A 20300-nucleotide genomic window follows, 5' to 3' on the forward strand; every position below is an offset into this window, starting at 1 on the left:
ATTGTCAATTTCTTTACATGCACTGGTCATACAAAGAATTGAAATTTCGTTTCTTACTTTCCCATGCAGACATAGACATGCTTTAAATACAGACATAGACATACTATGGACATAGCCATAGACAATAAACATTAAATTAAAGTGCAAGACTGAAATATAGAACATGTATGTATCAAAATAGAAATATAGGACATATATTAAAAAAAAATAGAGGTAGTTGTGTTGTATATTTCTATAGTCTTAACAGTTACATGAAGTAACTGGGGGGGGGGGGGGGGGGAAACCATAAGGAAACCATATTTTTTGTCATCCTCAAAGCTTGAAGCTTGAATGGTTTGTATCAGAATTTGTTTCAGCATGTTATTTGAGTTAACAAGGTCTATTCAAAGGCCTCCATATTGTCCACACCCCCCATCTGTATGGTGGGAAGATTTTGGTCAGGGCAGGTGGAGGGGAGGTCAAGGATTTCAGCTATGTTTTTTTTCAGATAAGGGTCATTGTTCAATTGTAGCCTATTGTTAAATGAATAAAAAAAATAATGTGGACATTTTTAGACTGAACGATCTTTATTCGTTTAAATAATATTTTTTAGCAGTACAGTACTCATGCATGGGACAGTAAACTGGACAGTGCCTCTCCCCAACACGTATCTTATTGGATGTCTGATCTTCTGCATGCGTTACTTTTTTCATACCGATTCTGCATGCTGAATGATTGAAAAGCATAACCGCGCCTGTGTGTTTTGATTGGCTGCAGGTTCTTCAGCGTGACATTCTCATTCGTCAATCCCGCTACCCGGTGTCCGGGTAAGATGGCGGCCGAAGAACAGTGCTCGGCACCGCCTCGATGGCGGCCAATATCGTTAACTCATGTTGAGTATCCTGCTGGTAAGTCAATTTCATGTATTTCACTGGTATTTGGATCCAGTTACATCGTTGTGCAATGCATTGTTTTCTGTAACCACGACGCGCTTCGCTTTTCGGTTGAATGGACCCGACCACTGCTAGTTGCCAAATAGTGAGAAATAGGGAACAGTGCATGCATCGGTCCACAGGGAATGGGCTTGTTCGGGATATCATCCCCACGTCTACTTTAAGAGGATTGCAGCACAAATACAGGTCGAACATGTCAGTGTATACTAAGTCGTGATCGACCATGTTTACCATTAATCAGCTTAATTCGTTGTTTGTCAACAGTCATGGTGCTCTCATTGTTTCTACATCTCCCATTTAACACTACGCAGAGCGCTGAAGGTATTGTGGATGTTACATCTAGGTGATGGCATTTTCAATCATTTGATTCTAAAGTGCAAATAAGTCTTAATTCTCTCTCCGAGTGGTTGCTTATTTATTTAAAGAAATAATTTGACTATTGGCTCCAAAAAGAAACCCCAAAGATGCATGGTTTAAATGCACAACTCCTGGATTGAGTTTGTCTCACTGGTGTTGAGCAGATCAGATACATTTATGTTAAATGTTTTACAAGTGTGTGTGTGTGTACAGACGCTAATGTCCGTCCAGTGAAATAGCATTTAAGTTTCGTACAACTTACTGCTTTTCAAAACATACTGATCTTTGCCCTCGCTGTGTTACGCGTAGACGTATCGATTCATCATTCGTACGCTTTAACATACCGAATGTAACGTCAGCTGCCAATTTCTGTGCTTAGCACATGCGCAATGTGTTACAATAGTACGGGAACCACTGTGAACTGATAGCTGCTAACCAGCTAACAAACCAAAAATGCAAAATTGTCGACATGTTAAAGCTTCTATCTCCATCTCGCTGTTCTTATTCTTATCTCTTCTGAATATGTCTTCTAAAATGGCACGATACCAGTAGGACATGCATGTTTAGACATACAATGCTTATTACAAACTATGAGAAATGTTGATCACAATAACGTATAATATCACAAAAACATTCACAGGTTAAAGTTGCCTCATTGGTAAATCCATTATATTAATCCTAGTCTCGGCCGCGCATCTTGATTAAAGTCAGTGCCTAGTCTGGGCAGTTTTTGGTGGCTACTGGGCTGGCTAACAACTGGCAGAGCAAGCAGGTTGTAGATACCGCGTTGCAGTCAGTGGAACTCCTCTCTGCAACTGTAGTGTTCAGACATCGGTCTCAGAGTCAGCACCATTGTATGAAAGTTAATGCATAAAAGACATGTAGTCAGGTTAACACGCACGACAAGGCTTGCGAGGTAGCACGAGGAGGGATCGATTATTTGTCCCTTGCTCATTTTTGTAAAGGTGTCAACAAAACCTGCCAGCTTCATACCTGTAAGTTTGAGTTTAGCCTTGTCTTCCTGGATCAACAGTGGGTGTGCTGCTAATGACATTTGCTAACTTTTAGCCATTGCTAATCCACCACATCCTAAATATACTTTGTTAGATTAACATCTGGTGACAGGGTATGCCGCTGGAGATAACTGCCTAATGTTGCTAACAACATGCTGTCCTAAAACAACTAGTGGAACATTAGGCCCACCTGCCAGCTCTCTTGTTTTACAGGTGATCTGACAGGACAGGTGTTGGCGTACATTAGCCTGCTCCCCATTGCTATCCTGGTGGGCTTTGTGACACTCATAGTCTTCAAGCGAGAACTACATACAGTAAGTTCTTTTGGCTCTGTTGGTTTGTAAACTACACATATATTGTGACCTATACAGTCTAATTTCAGCCCTTGACTGAATGTTTGTGCTTTCAATAATACATGTCCAATGTCTCTATAGATCTCCTTCTTTGGGGGATTGATACTAAATGAGGGGCTTAACTGGCTACTGAAACACATTCTGCAGGAGCCACGCCCTTGTGGGGGTGAGATGCTTTGCCTGCTCGCCTACAGATGGAATCAGTTGTATTCAAGTTACACTACCGGTCAAAAGTTTGGGGTCACTTAGAAATTTCCATTCCACTCCATTATAGACAGAATACCAGCTGAGATCAGTTGCAATGTTGTTTAAATCAGCACATGTAAGCACATAATGTAATCTGAAAACTGCTGCCCTGATTAAAAAAACAATGCACCTGATCTCAGCTGGTGTTCTGTCTATAATGGAGAACAATGGAAATTCCTAAGGGACCCCAAACTATTGACTAGTAATGTACATATCTTGGTGTAAATGTGTCAATGAATACATTGAAAAGGTGTTTTTTTTTTTTTTTTGCTGTCTCTATTCTCCTCCTCAGGTGCCCATGCAACCCTAAACACAGAGTATGGCATGCCATCCAGTCATGCGCAGTTCATCTGGTTTTTTGTTGTTTACTTTTTTCTTTTTCTTTATTTAAGGTGAGTACAAGTTCGTTTGGGGGGGGCGATCACTTTCTTTTTTGATGTGGCCTAACTTTCTTTGGATTTAATGAATTATTTGGAAAAACTGAAACTTTTACTTTTTAATTCATTTTTAGAATGCATCAAACCAACAATGCTAGATGTGTGGAGTTGCTATGGAGACACGTCTTGTCTATCATCTTACTGAGCATAGCCTTGGCTGTGTGTTACAGCAGGTAAGAAAGAGTGTCCGCTGTATAGACCCTTTCAACAAGGTAAACAAAAACAATGCTTGAACGTTCTATTTGGTTCCCAATCTACTTCCTCTGCATTAAAGGAGCGATTTGTAGGATTGTTACCGAACGTTCGGTAGTCTCAAGACTACCAGACGCGAGCCTCTTCTGGGTTGCCAGATGTAATGAAGACTTAGCTAACATTAGTTGACCTGCAGCTGCTTTAACGTTTCTCCAACCATGACCCATCTACACATTACGGAAACAGTGAAAACAAAAAATACCTCTCTAACCAACGTAACATATGTAGCTGAAGTTAGCGATGCAGATGAAGTTTAGCATAGGCTACCTGTTGTGGAGAAATATGGCCAGCTCTGCGTCAGACTTGATATTCTTCGTTTGACGAAGACGTCACCATCTCAGGAAGCTCCTCCGATGTCCACTTAATTTGTTTCTTGTTTTAATTTTGGAAATTTGCCTGCCTCTTGTAGGCGTTCATGACTACAACTGACAGCTGTTGACAGTTGGCCTTTGCTAATTTGGCAACCCAAATAGGAGGACGCGCTAGCCCATTATTAATACGCTATTCTAGAATTAATCGTTCAAAACATAAACGAAAATTCCAAGAGATTCCGCCCCGTAACTGATTTTTTTTTTCATGGGTTTTACGGGGTTTCACGGGTTAGAGTAATGTTGTCAAATAAGCCATTACTTCAATTCATCGTGTTTCCTCACTCTCTGACAACATATGGTGATCATTTTTGGAATGGTTACAGTTTATTTTCCATTATTTCCTACATACTGGACCTTTTAGATAACATATGGAATGTTAAAACGGAAGCCTTGTGGGGCCAACTATGATGCTGATAATGGAACTCTCTTAAAAGGGTCTATATGTCTATGGTTTTTTGTCACTTGGGGTTGTGTTGAAATGATGTATTGTGTGTGTGTGTGCAATGTGTTTAGGGTCTACTTGTTGTACCATTCCGGAAGGCAAGTGGTTTACGGAGGCGTCGCAGGGAGTGTGATGGCCGTGGTCTGGTTTTTCATCACCCAGGAGCTGCTGACTCCCCTCTTCCCCAGGATTGCTGCTTGGTAACCATCACATTCCACTTAAAATATACATCAGCTGTAGATGCAGATTTGGCCACAAAACAAAGTGATACTACTTACCTGATTTTGCCAAAAATAACCTCCACCACTTCCATGGACACTTACTTATGTAGTTGTGAGTGTAATTCCTAGTGCCACACTTAATAGAATATAGCCCCCCATTAAAATCCATCACCATTTTGTAGATTTTCAGGGTGATGGATAGACTGGTGACAGTCCTGACCCACATGTTGTAAAACAACAACAAACTAACACACGGACAGGACGTAGCTAAGTTGACTGATTGACTACCTTCGTAGCTCTCTTCCATTTCCAACGAGTGATGTTATAGCGCACATCAGAAAAATGGCAGAACATCAGACCTCTAAAATATCACATTTAGATCACATATGGAAGTGGGCTAAATCAGAATGGAAAAAGTCAGATTTCGTGTCACTTGCCCTGTTCACACTGTTTGGACAACATCAGGTATGCGTCACATCAAGTGAATAAATCGGATTTGGCCTGGTAATGTGAACCTAGCATTAGAGTGGTGTGCATGACATGTGACCGCACACTCATGTCTGTGCCCATATGCTTTACTGGGAATTTACACGGCAAGCAAGACAAGCAAATGTGCGTTTCGCATACGCTATAAAAGTAGAAGTGCAGTTTAAAATCCGCTTTCTTTGGGGGGAGCTGTGGCGCAAGCAGCAACACCGTACCACACTTGGGTCTCGGTGCCCATGGGGAGCCAAGTTCAATTCCAACCTGCGGTCATGTCCCGATCCCACCCCATCTCTCTCCCACTCGCTTCCTGTCGCTCTCTACTGTCCTATCAATATAAAGGACGTTGTAAAATGATACACTGATTCTAATGGAATTCTGGTCGACTGAAAAATACTTTTAAAATAGGAGGAGTTTAGCCCGTTTTATAGTTTCCAGATTAACGGCTTTGTTGAACTGAGGTTAATAGACTCATTCAACTTTCATGCAGTACTGGGCAGATCTGGCTGAACATGATGCATGCTGGATGTGACTGAAGGCTGTCATTACAGTTGAGTACGCGTTCTGACTGCCATACCAACAAGCCTGGATCTTTGCTGTTGGGGTCAAGCTGTATGTTTAGAACCTGGATACCTGGGTTGTTGAAAACAAAGAAGATGGATGCTGATGCTGGCCAACAGCGGTCTTTAAATCGTGACTCGGGTTAAGCTTTTTTTTAAGTTGGCAAAAGTTTGATCAACTAGCCAACTAGCTCCGCTGGTAGGAATACGCATGGGACTCATGGATTGTAGCGCTATCCTATTGCATGCAGAGGGAATTTGAAAGACAACCATTTATCCCACCCCTCGGATTGAGCACTGCCAATGGTGAGTTCCCAGACCCTACATCTTGATGTGGATCTGGCTCGTCAGGCTGCATATTAGGCTTGTTTGTCTTCATGCAAATCTGTGCAGATCTGACTTGATGTGATGCATGCTGGGTTGAACACAATGGAGCTCTCCATTGTGTTCAACCCAGCATGCGTCACATCAGGTCAGATCTGCACAGATCTGCATGAAGACGAACACGCCTATTGATACCTTGACTGGGTTAAGCGTCTTCCTGTTCCTGTCTTTCCTGCAGACTGTGTTGTAGAGGAGTGACTTTCTACGACTCTGTTTTTCAAACCTTTTTTATGTTCAATTTTTCTCCTAATCCTCTGCTACCTTCACAAAGAAATTTAGAAAAACTTAAATCTGGTCGACAGTCGGAAAGTAGCGATATTGTTGAAATTTCAGCTAAAGTTGGTTAACGTGATTGCGACATCTTTTGAAATGGGCTAATTAAGGGAACTCATCGCATCATCAATATTCAATACCCCTTAAAGAAAAAAGCATTGTACAATAAAACAGTGAATCGTACTAATTGGTCTAACTCTACAATTTAGTACCACTTTTTTCATATGTTTTCAGGAATATTTTTCAAACCTGTACAAGGTCAAACAAGTCTTGGTTTCATTTTGATTAACATGGTCTTTGATGTGTTTGTATGCATTTTACATATGCAGATTTACAGATAGTTTCAGCCTTCTACAAGTCTACTCTGTGCTTGTAGGAACTTCTTCCCCTAGCCTGATTAGCACGCAGACCTTCTCAATTGTAATTGAGAGTGGGTCAGGAAAAGGTTAATTGACTTGCGACTTCCAGCTGGGGCGTAACTAACAGTGAAATTAAACTTAAATGTGTGTTTGTGTTTGGGGCTAATCTTACCCTTATGATCTTCTCATAGGCCCATCTCAGAATTTTTCCTGGTGAGGGACACCAGTCTTATTCCGAATATTCTGTGGTTCGAGTACACAGTCACCCGCTCTGAAGCCAGGTGAGAATAGACGAGCAAATTAATGTTTTTTGTTTTTTTTATTATTTACATACATATACTGTGCATACATAAAGTATTCACAGTGCTTTACTTTTTCCACGTTTTGTTATGTTACAGCCTTATTCCAATATGGATTAAAATAGAATCTTTTATTTTTTTCCCTCATAATTCTACACAAAACCCCATAATGACAACTTAAAAAAAACGTTTGTTTGACATTTGTGCAAATGTATTAAAAATAAAAAACAAATAAATCACTTGTACATAAGTATTCACAGCTTTTGCGATCAAGGTAAAAATTGAGCTCAGGTGCATTCTGTTTCCACTGATCATCCTTGGGATGTTTCTACAGCTTAATTGGAGTCCACCTGTGGTAAATTCAGTTGATTAGACATGATTTGGAAAGGCACACACCTGAATTGTCTGTAGACCTTTAACTGCTTTAACGGTTCCAATGAGCACAGTGGCCTCAATCATCTGTAAATGGAAGAAGTTTGGAACCACCAAGGGGTTTTACAAAGCTATTTAAGCTAGTTAGGGAGGTGACCAATAACCCGATGGTCCCTCTGACAGAGCTCCAGGGTTCCTCTGTGGAGAGAGGAGAACCTTCCAGAAGGACCACCATCGCTGCAGCACTCCACTAGAGGTGTGAATTGTCACTGATCTCCCGATTCGATTACGATTATCATGTCAGCGATTCGACTCAGTTCGATTCATCAAATACATTTTTCTATTAATGCCATATAGGATATTTGACTTGATGGAATGCAGTAAGATACTGTATAGCAACCACCTTCAGCCATGTTGCTCTGGCACGTACATGCAAATCGTGACTAATGATGTCAGGTAAATGAGACCCGGAGATAATGAGGCTACTAAGAGTGTTGTTTTTCATTTGAATGTTTATGCCGCGGTTCATTGCGTTATAATCGATTACGGTTGGCCACTGCATTGATGCAGCATCGTCCATGTCTGCATCGCGATGCATTGATTATTTCATTTGATTAATTTCAACACCTCTACATTCCACCAATCAGGCCTGTATGGTAGAGTGGCCAGGCAGAAGCCACTCCTTGGTAAAAGGCACATGGCAGCCCGTCTGGAGTTTGCCAAAAGGCACCTGAAAGACTCTCAGACCATGAGAAACCAAATGTTCTGGTCTGATGAGACAAGACTCTTTGGTGTGAATGCCAAGCGTTATGTTTGGAGGACACCAGGCACCGCTCATCACCTGGCCATTACCATCCCTACAGTGAAGCATGGGGGTGGCAGCATCATGCTGTGGGGATGTTTTTTCAGCTGCAGGAACTCGGAGACTAGTCAGGATTGAGGGAAAGATGAATGCAGCAATGTACAGAGACATCCTGGAAGAAAACCTGCTCCAGAGCACTCTTGACCTCAGACTGGGGCGACAGTTCATCTTTCAACAGGACAACGACCCTAAGCACACAGCCAAGATATTGAAGGAGTGGCGTCAGGACAACTCTGTGAATGTCCTTGAGTGGCTCAGCCAGAGCCCAGACTTGAATCCCATTGAACATCTCTGGAGGGATCTGAAAATAGCTGTGGACCGACACTCCCTATCCAACCTGATGGAGCTCAAGAGGCTCTGTAAAGAGGAATGGGCGAAACTGGCCAAAGAAGGGTGTGCCAAGCTTGTGGGTTCATATTCCAAAAGACTTGTAGCTGTAAATGCTGCCAAAGATGCCACAACAAAGTATTGAGCAAAGGCTGTGATTACTTATGTACATATTTTATTTTCGTTCTATATTTCTAATAAATTGACAAAGAAACATTTTATTATGGGGTATTGTGTGTAGAATTTTGAGCGGAAAATTAATAGAATCCATTTTGGACAAGGGCTGTAACATAACGAAATGTGGAAAAAGTGAAGCGCTGTGAATACTTACCGTATGCACTGTTATTACATTTCATGTAGTCGTCAGATATAATGCAGCCTATTTCAGGAGTTATTCAATGCTCATGTACGTGTGGTTTTGCAATTATGTTTTATCATTCTCTTTACAGAAACAGACAACGAAAACTTGGGACTAAAGTTCAGTGATTTGCTGCATTCCGTTTGATGAATTAAGGAGAACACACACACACACACACACACACACTAAGCAAACACAACAAGTACACAAACAAAACCACACTGGAGTATATTATTCAGGACGGTTCTCTTTGAGACACAGAAGGGGGCCAGGTGGTCTCAGGTGGACCAAAGACATTGCCGGGACCTGTTGTCTGTTCTGAGTGCTGTCGTCATGCCAGCAGGCAGTGTCTTGACCCATTCCTGTCCTTCCCTACCCCTCCTGATGCATGCCAACAGTGCAAGACGCAAAAACTATTTAATGAGAAATTGATTTAATATATATTTTAACCATTAGTGCAGTTGTGTCAGAACCACACTAGTAAGTATGTAAGGGTTGAGGGCTATGTATTTTGTTTGTTTGGGAGGGTGTGTGTTTGGAATGGACAGGTGTTATAACAGCATGACTTTTTTTTTTTTTTTTTAAGAGAACTGTGTAGAGGGTGGGGGGTATTTCTTTTGTGGGTAAGGATTCTTGTGGGGTTGAAGATTTTGAAAAGATAGTTTGGTTTTCTTTCTCATTGTATAGAAGGTTTAGTAACATAATAATGTAACATGAACAGAAATTACAAGTATGATAGTGAAAAAAGTTGAATGAATTAACAACGACAACAACAAAGGTTTACAGAGATATGCCTCTGTCTTTTAATATCCTCCTGTGTCATGGACAAGCAGGCTTTGCTTAGCTGTCCTGAACGTATGATAGGTTGACTCATCACCATAAGTACACTGACAGATCTGCTGTTGGGGATGAAATAGTCTATCCTCAAAGCAGTCCTTAAGAATCTAGGTCTATTGTTTTCACTGGCAAGACCTAGGACGTGGATACTCTCCCATACACTGCCTGTCTTCTTGTGTGAGGAGATTCACTTTTTCCCTTTTGATTTTATTTTTTGTCTATCTTACTTTCCCTTAGGGCTTCTAACAGATTAATATTCTGACATTCCATATTGCTGGTAACACACACATGCATCAGGAATACACAGTTGGATTATGTTTAAAGGCATTTTATTTCTTCTTTTTTTTTAGAAAATACAGATGGGAATCATTTTTTTATGTTTTAGCTTTTTATTTAAAGTATATTGCTTGAGGTCAACCCATAAGTTAAGTGCACCAGTGTTACTGGTAACAAGACGTAAACATCAGTTGAAAATTACAATGAGGAAAAGTAAGAAAAACTAATGAAAATATACCCAAACCTCAGGTGAACCGCAGCATGTGTTTGTGCTGTGAAGCCTATGTAACCCAGAGATGGAGTCTGGGAAACGGGCTGTGTAAAGGGAGTTTGGGAGTGTGTAGTTCTTAAGACTATTCATTTCTCTGTGTCATTCATATCAAGCTAAATAAAAGCAAAACATGAACAGAATGGAGAAATGTGTTTGTTTGGAGAGTTCAATCATAGTTTGGAGTCATGGATCCTTGAGAACCTGTTCTTTGGCTATAAGTGTTGATAATCATGAACATTCTTATAAGCATTTAAGACAAATCTCGCTGCTTTAGATAGATAGATAGATAGATACTTTATTGATCCCCAGGGGAAATTCAAATTTTAAGGTGTCAAACAGCAATTCAGTTAATGTCACCACTTACAAATGTAGAGATGATGCCTAAAGCTAAACCCTAAAATGCTCTCTGTGGTAATGCTTTGAGGATTCTCTTCCTCCATCTAATTTCCATCACCTAACATCTAAGGATCTTGTGATGTTCATTCTGCTTGCCAGTCATGATGTCAGACCATGACATCACAAATAGAACATCACACACACACACCTTTTGATCAGGGTTTTGTGTGAACATTTTAATCACAGGTGACCACATATTATTTATAGGGCATACTTTTTTGTTGTTGCAATGATTAGCCTAGTAATGTTTTTTTTTTTTTTTTTTTCAAAATGACAAGCCAAACCACATAGACTAGGCCTAATCAGTTGGCAAATATTTTAAGCCATGAAAGAGTAGGAAATAAATGTATCCTCAGATATCACAGAAAGACTTTCTTGTAGGCATATGTGTCAGTAATTTAGTAGGATACCCAACACTCTATTTGACCTAGCCTACTTTACAGTTGGGAACAAATTAGAGATCAAAAGTAGGCCCTACAGGCAAAGTGCTAGTATAATCTTGTGCATTTGTTTTTAGACCATGGAATCCTGTAATTCTTGTGAATTTACCATACAGTCTATGGAATTTACCATTCCAGGACACCACCGTCTGTCAATTGTTGTTAAATGTCTCTATATCATACTATAATTAATTGGATCTACAATTTACTCTCAATTAATAACAACCAATGGCTGCTGACCCTGTCCTATAAAGTTTACAACCAACCGTCATGTTGGACCTGCGTGATGTCACAAGGAAGCGACCCATTACTGCACACTGCACAGATGTAACGTTAGCCAAACTCATGGATACAAAGCTTATAGCGACAACTAGCGTATTTCAGCGAAGGCAAGTAAGTATTTGTTGACAAATTTGTAGTAATATTATACTGACAGACATAGTAGTTTCTGGTCTACTGTCATTTGTCGGTATTTATTTATTAATTTGCTTTATCTTGGGGTTGGAAAGTTGTTTTCGCGGTGTAGCATTCTATCGGTAACTTATTGCTAACGTAAACTTAGGCAGCATCTATGGATAATTGTCAACATTGGCGTTAATATCAGCTGCATGTGCTTCTTTTAAAGCAAGAGATGGCTTTAGTATATGATTATGTTAATGCAACTCGTTTTAAAACTTGAATTTAAGGTTCGCGACATCCAAGTGAGCTCTGATAGCAAGATTCACGTTAGCTGCAACCCACAACACAGGTCGAAAAGTTAGCTGTTAGCCACGCTTTCGAGTGTTAACCCAAACCAACCTTAGCAAGACATGCAAAAGACTGTTCAGTTAAGCCATAGATTTAGCAAGCTGATTAACTTGTAAGTTAGCTAACTGAATGTCAACAATAAATGGAGGTAACTAAAGGTCTGCGCACACCGGATACGACACGAAAATGCGAAATTCGAACGTAGACACATGGGTTACGTCTACTACACATTAAATGTGACCAAATTCCGATTTTGGCTCATATGGCAAAACTCAAATGTGCTGCATGGATTCTCATATGTTCAGATTGGATTCAGGACTCATTCATATGTGGAAACAAATCGTATGTCCAAATGCGACCGCAGTCGAAACCGGCATACAGATATTGCTGTTATTTTCATTTTGCGCCCTGCACATCGTTGAAAATGATCACAATCTTTTACATTTTCGCATAACATTACATGCAATGCTGCTTTCACTTTCACTTGAACGCACGACTGGCATAATTACGACGGAGTATTAGGGCCACACATTAAGAAAAACAATTTTGCCATGGCGAGATTAAACTCGACATTTCGAGAATAAAGTTGAAATATAATGTCGACTTTAATGTCGACGTGTCGACTTTAAAGTAAACATGCTGACATTAAACTCGCAATAGGCCCTACTGTTTAAACATAGCCTACACAGTTTAAGCTATGTAGCCTACACTAATAAACAATAGCCTATGTTACATGAAAAATGGGCTTCAAATAGGTGTTATTTCAGATAGATTGCAGATATTCAGATAGATTGCGTCTTGTCTTAATACTCATTGCCGTCATCTTGAAGTGCTGTCTCGCGGTTATGGAAATACCATGCACTATGCGTTTAGGCTAAATAGCTAGAAAAATATATGTATCCAATGATATAATGTTTCTATACAAAATGTTATTTCCCTCTGTTTTACGTGGGTAAGGCCACTGCACATCCAAATAACTGCCCTTCATAACCCACAGGCCGTCACTCTCCATTGGATAACATGGCAAAACTATTTTTTCTAAAACTGCTTTTCCACGTCTTACCTGCAATACGTAGCCTATAGGAGGCTAGAAACACAGGTATAGCCTAAGCATATATAGCCTACTATTTTGATCCCGGGAGAGAATATGTGTGCATGCACTTTATTTATGCACTAGGCTATGTGTGCATATGTGTGCATGTAGGCTAGCCTACATGGGGTGGTCGGGAGGACAGCTTCATTCGTCCCTCCATAGACATTCAGCAATAGGCTGTTTTGCATCCATTACAAACAAGCAACGTGAAAGTCTAGGATTGGGGAAAGCGCCTAGTATGCAGTTGAACCTTTAGATGAAAAACAACACTTTAATAATGGGCCTACAATAAATAAACCGCGCTAATGACGTTTAGGCTATACTTTTGACCATCGCATAAATCGCCTGTAACTCCGTGATAGGACCTAACAGCAAAGTAGCCTATTTGGCTGAGCAACGTAGGTTAATATGTTCTATGTTTTGTCCCCATGATATAGTCCTATGTCTAATAATTGTTGCACTCGAACACTCTGTGTTCAATCGTCTCGAGCGGTCGTTCTCTCTCCAAACTAACTTTATTCTCAATGTTGAGTTTAATGTCGATACGTCGAGATTAAAGTCGATATTACATTTCATTTTTTTTCTCAAAGTCGAGTTTAATGTCGACATGGCGACTTTAAAATCGACATGTCGAGTTTAATCGCGTCATGGCAAAAAAAAAAAATGTCCTTCATGTGTGGCCCTAATACTCCGTCGTACATAATGGTGTAAGAGTAAAAAAAAAAAAAAAAAAAACGGAAAAAAACAGAAGCCCCACTTGTCTGGACCTCGTCCGAGACAAAAAGGCCACATGACAATTGCCTGGAATACCTGTACGAACTTTAAGGATTTGAGATTTGTTCTGCAGGTCCGTCTGGCCAAGAGGTCATTGAGGCCCATTTCCATTGTATCTCAAATACAATCGCTAATCCCACATGGACATGTATCTCTTTGGAACTGAGTAAACAACAGCATGTGAAACCTTCGTTTAGGCTACAAGATTGCTATGCCTTTGAAACGGGTTGTTAAGAGTGTAATGTACCAATTTCATTTAATTTCACTGCTAATTTACTCCCTGCTGGAAGTCGTGAGTGAGAAAGTGAACCTTTTCCAGACCCACCCACAGTTGTACAAAAGTGAGTCTGGGTGTTCCCAGGCTAACATGCCGAAAAACATGTAACATAAAAAAATGTAACATGCAACATGACCAAAAACAATCCGTTTTACCAAGCTCGAGTGGTCCCCAAACTATGGCCTGTCACCTCATTTCTCAGATCACAGATAAGAGACCCCATCCCCTACCCCCCACCCTGCAGAAAATCTCAGACTGGCTGATGACCACAGATTTGAAAAGCACCCATTATCACACCCCTCACGCACAAGGTTTTCCCTCAACACCCAACCCCCTCCCCCCGCCTTAACACCTAACCATCTGCAAGAAGGATGTGTGGTGGCACTTTCAGAAACGGAGGATAAAAAAGGCTCCAGGACCTGATGGTGTGTCCTCTTGCTGTGCTTGACACGCTGGTGCCAATCTTCACGCAGGTCTTTAACTGGTCCCTGGAGCTGTGTGACGTGCCCTCCTGCTTCAAATATTCCATCATCCCAGTGCCTAAAAAACTTGTTGGTAGCAATTGTTATTGTGTGCAGATCTCAGAGCCTAGGCTGCCCTTAGAGACACGTTTTTTTGACGGCCTGCTTATGGGGCGGGCAGCTAGTGGATTGTTAGCAAAGATTAGATGAATGTGATCATTTATGTTTAGGACTTTTTTTGGCCCTGCAATCGCTGATTCAACCTTTGATATCATTTTGGCCTTGTTTCCACACGAACACTGCATTTTAGGTGACCAAAAACGGATCACTTTCAAAAACTGGTTCCAATGTTGTCTGGCAGTAGGAGCAAAAACTGTACTGTACTGGTGGCGTGCCTACTATCCCATGCCACTCGCCTACTGTCTCGCATCACTTGCCAACGGTTCCATGGTTTAGGGTTGGCAAGTGGCACGGGACAGTATTTGATTGAGTGTCACAGGAGAATAGGCAAGTGGCATGTGCCACCAACAGTGTTTTTTTGCTCCTATTGCTTCTCTTGTCTTTACATAGGCCTACTTTACAGTATCATGGCAAAAGTCATACCTGATGTTCTCCGTTTCCCGAGTACACACTAGAAGATGAATCTGGAGTTTTCAAATTTATCCACCTCAGAAATTGTTTTAAGACACCTGAGCTCACCTACCTCAAACCAGGTTCAAATAAACTTAATGGCTGGGTTACTTGTTTTCAGTATGCTGTGCTGCTAAATTGAAGCTGTGTTGTGCTGAAAAGTCTAACTTCAATGCTGGCAATCATTTAATTGTAGTCAGTATAGCCAATGTAATGTCAGGTGTTTTTGTGTTTCTAGTCATGGAAATATGCCTGTGGTGCACTATTGAGCGAGAGAATGTGGTGGAATTTCTCGAGCAGTATGCCGCCTCCTCCCTCAGCCAGGACCAATTCCAGACGGCCACAGAAGACTTGAATAATTGTGCTGACTGTGTGTCAGAGTACCACCTTGCTCGCTCTGAGGTGCCACATCTGCACAAGGTAAGCAAGCTGTAGGATCATTAGGTTATTACTAGGTTATTTAACAAAAGTAGGATCATACATGAAATGTAAAATAGTGTGTTATTACTGCTTATCACCCGGAGAGAAGAAATACTCTTCCGATTGGCTGGCGGGGTGGCTTTTAATTCTGAGTAACGGGACTCCTATGAAGTAGATCTGGTAAAAGTTTAATCACCGTTCCATATCAATGCTTATGAATGGTAACTATAACAACGATAGCAGGACGACTGTTGAGCCTGGAGGCAGGCTCTCAACAATGGAATCAACTGTAAACAAGCTAACTGTCCATGCTGTCGCTGTTATAGGGCCAATGAAAGTTGTACAACAAGCTGAACTAGTGAGCTTTTTAAACAGAACTGCGTGTTTCCTTTGCTTTACGAATACTTTATTGTCCACAAAGTAGAAATTTGTCTTCAGTTTCACCAGACATATAAACATAAACAATAGGGGTGTGAATCTCTCATGTAAAAGACGATACGATTTGCATCTAGATACATAGGCATGATTCGATACAAGAAAAGATGCATGTTTATAAAAAACGATTCAGTACGATTCGATGCAGTTCAAGAATGGAAAGCATTCTGAAAGATTTTTTATAATTTGCTCAAGGTGCACATTCATTTTATATTATCAATTATCATGGTCATGGTTGTCAATTAGGCAACAAAATGTGTGAATATGATTATCTAAACTGAGGTTTGTTTCATATACTGTATTGAAATGAATGACTGAAATGTAGACTATACTTTTTTCATTTCAATAAACACAGCAGCCAAATACAACATAAAAATACATTTTTATAGACTTTACAGATTTTATAGTTATATCTGATTGTTTTCATGGAGCTGTAGCCTTGTTGAGGTAAGACAATACCGAAATAAAATAAGAGTGCTTAAGACACTCTTGGCCTTTTCTCATATAGGCCTAGCCTACCCTACAAGAATAAAATAGGCCTACAAATCAATGAACTCTCAGGGCTTATTTTGTTCCAACAGTAGACCTAATGCAGAAACCTAAAATGCCTCAAGTCTGAGTGAATATGAACAAAATCATTGGCTAATAATTTGTGCATCGTTTTAGCAGCAAGGGCCAAATTATTATTTAACATTAAGGAAATCCCTTCATCAAAGGTAAGGCTACTCTACAGACTATCGTTGCTGTTTAGGAATGCTATAAGTTCTTAATTTCACGCTGGATTTCGAAAAACAAAAGCCGACCGAGTGCAAGTTGTCACATGCTTAAGTTGCAATAGATGTATGGGTAATGAGGTAATTTGACAACTTTGGGCAATGAATGTAACCAAAAACGAACTGCATTACCCACAATTCCGTGCCACGTATAGTTTCAAAACCAGAAGTGGGGTGAACGCGGTTCTTGGAACGTAAATGAGCGTCTGAGCGAGCAGAAAAGGTTGTGCACCGATTCATAACAAGTAAATCGATATAACGACCGGTTCATTTCAGTTTTTTTCCGATACGGGGCTTCACGTATCGATGTAGCCGTATCTTATACGTTAAAAACGGATACCGATACGTATCGGTTAATCTTTACACCCCTAATAAACAATAATCCCACAATACACAAGCAAGCATTCTAGAACTGCACTTGTACAAAGCAGAAGAGGAGAAACACTAAGTTATGATAAAAAATAAATTTAAAATGGCCTAAGTTAATATAAAAGTACATTAGCACTCAGTAGAGTGTTTAGATTAATAAAGGAGTAATAAATATAACACAATACAATAATAAATAAAAATGAGTAAGACCAATAAAAGACTAGGGGTGGATTAAGTGTAGAATCCTGTATTATTAATCGCCCTTATTCCTTTAGGGACAAAGGAATTCTTAAAGATGTTTTTAATAGCGTTGGGCACCCTAAAACGCCTCCCAGAGTGTAGGAGCAACAGTGGCAATCGGGTGATAAGCGGGATAACTGCCTTCGAGGTGTGTCCAGTTATACGGAATTGATGGGACTCCGGCGGAGGCTGCACGTTGGGCAGTTCTTTCCCCTCGCCCTTGTTTATTAATTCCGTATAACAGGACACCTCGGCGTCCGTTCCCTTACATCATGGCTCTTCATAATGCTGCAGAATGCTCCATTCATTTCAATGGGACTGCTCTCAAGGAAAATGGGTTTTGTGCTTCTTATTCACATCTTTCATATCACTCCGCAAGTAACGGAACTTCATTCAAAAGTGACAGCAGACAGTTATCAGCTGTGTTGTAAAGAATGTTTGATTCAAGTTCAGCGTGTGTTGTCAACTATTTGTTTCTCAGCAAAAGCCACAATGAAACGTTAACGGGATATTTTTGCCAAGGTATACTACGCTAGAGTTAGAAAGTGGCCTGTGATGTTTGGCTTCACCCTGTTCATTCCTTACCTGAGGTGATGCTTCAACACCGTAGGATTAACATTTAACAAATGGATATTACCATGAACCTTTTGATTGCATTAGATTTGTGTAGTACACATTTTCTAAAGTTTTGAAAAAATTGAGGCAGAACGATGTAAAAATTGTTAAAAAAAAAAAGAGTTGCATTTTATTTTTTGAAGAATATTAGTTTAATTTTGGGTAGGCATAACTCTGTACTATGCACTTCTTTATTATGTGTCAAGTTTTTTTATGACCGATCATGAATCCTGATATTACTTTTTGTCATCAACCAATAGCGCCTCTGGGTGCTGGAAACGACACGCCTGCTAAGCCGTTTCTCTCAGATGTCCGAAGATGAACTTGAGGATGATCTCTTTATTGTGGAGGATAATCAGGAGAGGCCAGTATCAAAGATGACTATGGGGGAGTTTGAAGCAGCTCTGCGAACACCTCTCATAGAGATTCTGCAGTATCCGTACCTGTTGGCGCATTCCAAATTGAGTGAGTTGCTCCAAAACGCATGAATGTGATTCAGTAGGCAGAGCTTTGAACGGTCTAAAATCATATGGTTTACACAAAGTATCTGGTTGTACCTTACATACTGTTCCAGTTACTGTTGCCTTTTATCCTTTGTGTTTGCTATTGCCTTGTGTTTATGCTCTGTATTTTGCCATTTTCAGGTGACCTGTGTCTTGATGCACTGTGTAGAATTGAGTCCATTGACATAAAGGAGAAATATAAGGGCATCTACCTGTTGTTGGTGCACCCCAATGAGAAGGTAAATGCATACGTATTTTACACATAACTACATACTAATGCGCACAATCCCTTAAGTGCATTTCGTATAGGTGCTGACACTTTCTGTCACTTGTCCATGCACATTATTTTTTCAACTTACAAGCATTCAATAAACAATGAATTTTCTTGAGCGGTGCTGACATAAAAGGAATTCAGTGCGGGGGGGTTGTATTGAAAACAGTGGAATCCAAGTACACTGCTGTAATATATGTCTGTCTATGTACTGGAGACCTTACACAACCCCTCTTATCTGATGACGAGGGTGTCTGTGCCTGTGTCCCTTATACACTGCTCAAACAAATTAAGGCAACACTGTTCAATAGGAGTGTAGCATCAAGCCAATCACACTTATGGGATATTGATCTGGCCAATTATATAACAGGTGGTTGTGACTCAGTTTCAACTGCTTTGGTGTCAATGAAATTAACTTCAGGTGCACTAGAGGGGCAACAATAAGACAACCCCCAAAACAGGAATGGTTTTACAGGTGGTGGCAACTGAATTTTTCCATCTTTATCCTGGGGGTCACAATTCACCAAATTCAGATTTTCAATTATGTTACTATTGATGTTTTTTTGTTTTACTTTTTTGCCTTATTTGCTTGTTTTGGGGGACATTTATTTTGTTACGTCATTATTTTTAAACGGTGCCCACCACAAACAGAACAGACGTTTAAACATGGACGTCAACATGAAATGAAACACAGAACGATAATTTGATTGTTTCAGCACACTCTGAAAAGACACAAAGTGTTCATGGAATACTGCACTTATCAATGTGCATGTTATGCCTTAAAGTAAGCCTCATTTTGGACTGTAACTAGAACTCCTTTTCACTTGCTAAGTTGTGACTGAAGCATAAGCAGATACTGGTAGCATAAGCCAGTATCTGGAGTCTATAGAGGTTGCACAGGTAGTCCAACTTCTCCAGAATGGTACACCAATACATCGCCAGAAGGATTGCTCTTTCTCCCAGTGCAGTCTCAAGAGCCTAGGAAGAGAGCCTTGAGGAGACAGTCATTTGGTCTAGTAGCGCTGGACAGGGTGGTAGAAGGTTCTTAAGCCAGCAGCAGGACCAGTATCCGCTGCGTTGTGCAAGGAGGAACCATAGGAGCCCTGCTAAAGGCTTACGGCTTCCGCACACAGTTGCGTTCCGTCAGCCCATGCCAGTGGGTGTTCCCGACGGTAGCTATGCAAATTACTTAAGGTATAACCGTAATTTGATTGGCTGGTGCCGTCTGTTGTTCGCTTGTTCGTAATTTGATTGGCTGGTGCCGTCCGTCGGCGCAGCAACAGCTGAACTTCTCAACGTGAGCTACGGGAGCAACACGACGCAACGGACCCACAATTCAGTTCGGCAACGGATGACTCAAGCCCATGTAAAGTGAACGGGATTCATCTCCAGCACTGCAACGCACGCAATTGTTTGCGGGAGCCGTTACAGAATGACCTCCAGAAGGCTGCTGGTGTGAATGTGTCTGACCACACTGTCAGAAACTGACTTCATGAGTGTGGCCTGAGGTTCTGATGGCCAAGAGAGACCTGTGCTCACTGCACAGCACCATGGAGATCAATTGGCATTTG

The 20300-nt window shown here is 40.7% G+C and overlaps 2 protein-coding genes across 5 annotated transcripts in view; both read left to right on the forward strand.

Moving 5' to 3' along the window:
* Positions 1 to 770: 770 nt before the first annotated feature.
* dolpp1 (dolichyldiphosphatase 1) lies at positions 771 to 10425 on the forward strand. The gene is made up of 8 exons (XM_042060126.1): positions 771 to 887; positions 2516 to 2616; positions 2737 to 2821; positions 3194 to 3293; positions 3413 to 3511; positions 4475 to 4603; positions 6875 to 6964; positions 8993 to 10425. The coding sequence occupies exons 1-8, from the start codon at positions 812 to 814 to the stop codon at positions 9027 to 9029; spliced, it is 717 nt and encodes a 238-aa protein (XP_041916060.1). The 5' UTR covers positions 771 to 811; the 3' UTR covers positions 9030 to 10425.
* A 961-nt stretch (positions 10426 to 11386) lies between these two features.
* Positions 11387 to 20300, forward strand: part of setx (senataxin) — a 30736-nt gene continuing 21822 nt past the window's right edge. For 3 of the 4 annotated variants that reach the window (XM_042058421.1, XM_042058423.1, XM_042058424.1), the window contains exons 1-4: positions 11407 to 11514; positions 15342 to 15523; positions 18216 to 18420; positions 18600 to 18697. In XM_042058421.1, coding sequence (XP_041914355.1) covers positions 15344 to 15523; positions 18216 to 18420; positions 18600 to 18697 — 483 coding nt within the window. In that variant the 5' untranslated portion in view covers positions 11407 to 11514; positions 15342 to 15343. Of the gene's footprint in view, positions 11515 to 15341; positions 15524 to 18215; positions 18421 to 18599; positions 18698 to 20300 lie in introns of all 4 variants that reach the window. The other variant, XM_042058422.1, reaches the window with a different exon arrangement.

This window comes from Alosa sapidissima, chromosome 13 (assembly GCF_018492685.1).
Source record: "Alosa sapidissima isolate fAloSap1 chromosome 13, fAloSap1.pri, whole genome shotgun sequence".
Lineage (NCBI taxonomy): Eukaryota > Metazoa > Chordata > Actinopteri > Clupeiformes > Clupeidae > Alosa > Alosa sapidissima.

Coding starts and splice junctions, on each gene's coding strand:
- dolpp1 (XM_042060126.1), top strand. CDS start 812: ATGGCGGCCGAAGAACAGTGCTCGGCACCGCCTCGATGGCGGCCAATA. Junction 888..2,515: donor TCATGTTGAGTATCCTGCTG/GTAAGTCAATTT, acceptor CTTGTTTTACAG/GTGATCTGACAGGACAGGTG. Junction 6,965..8,992: donor GTCACCCGCTCTGAAGCCAG/GTGAGAATAGAC, acceptor TTCTCTTTACAG/AAACAGACAACGAAAACTTG.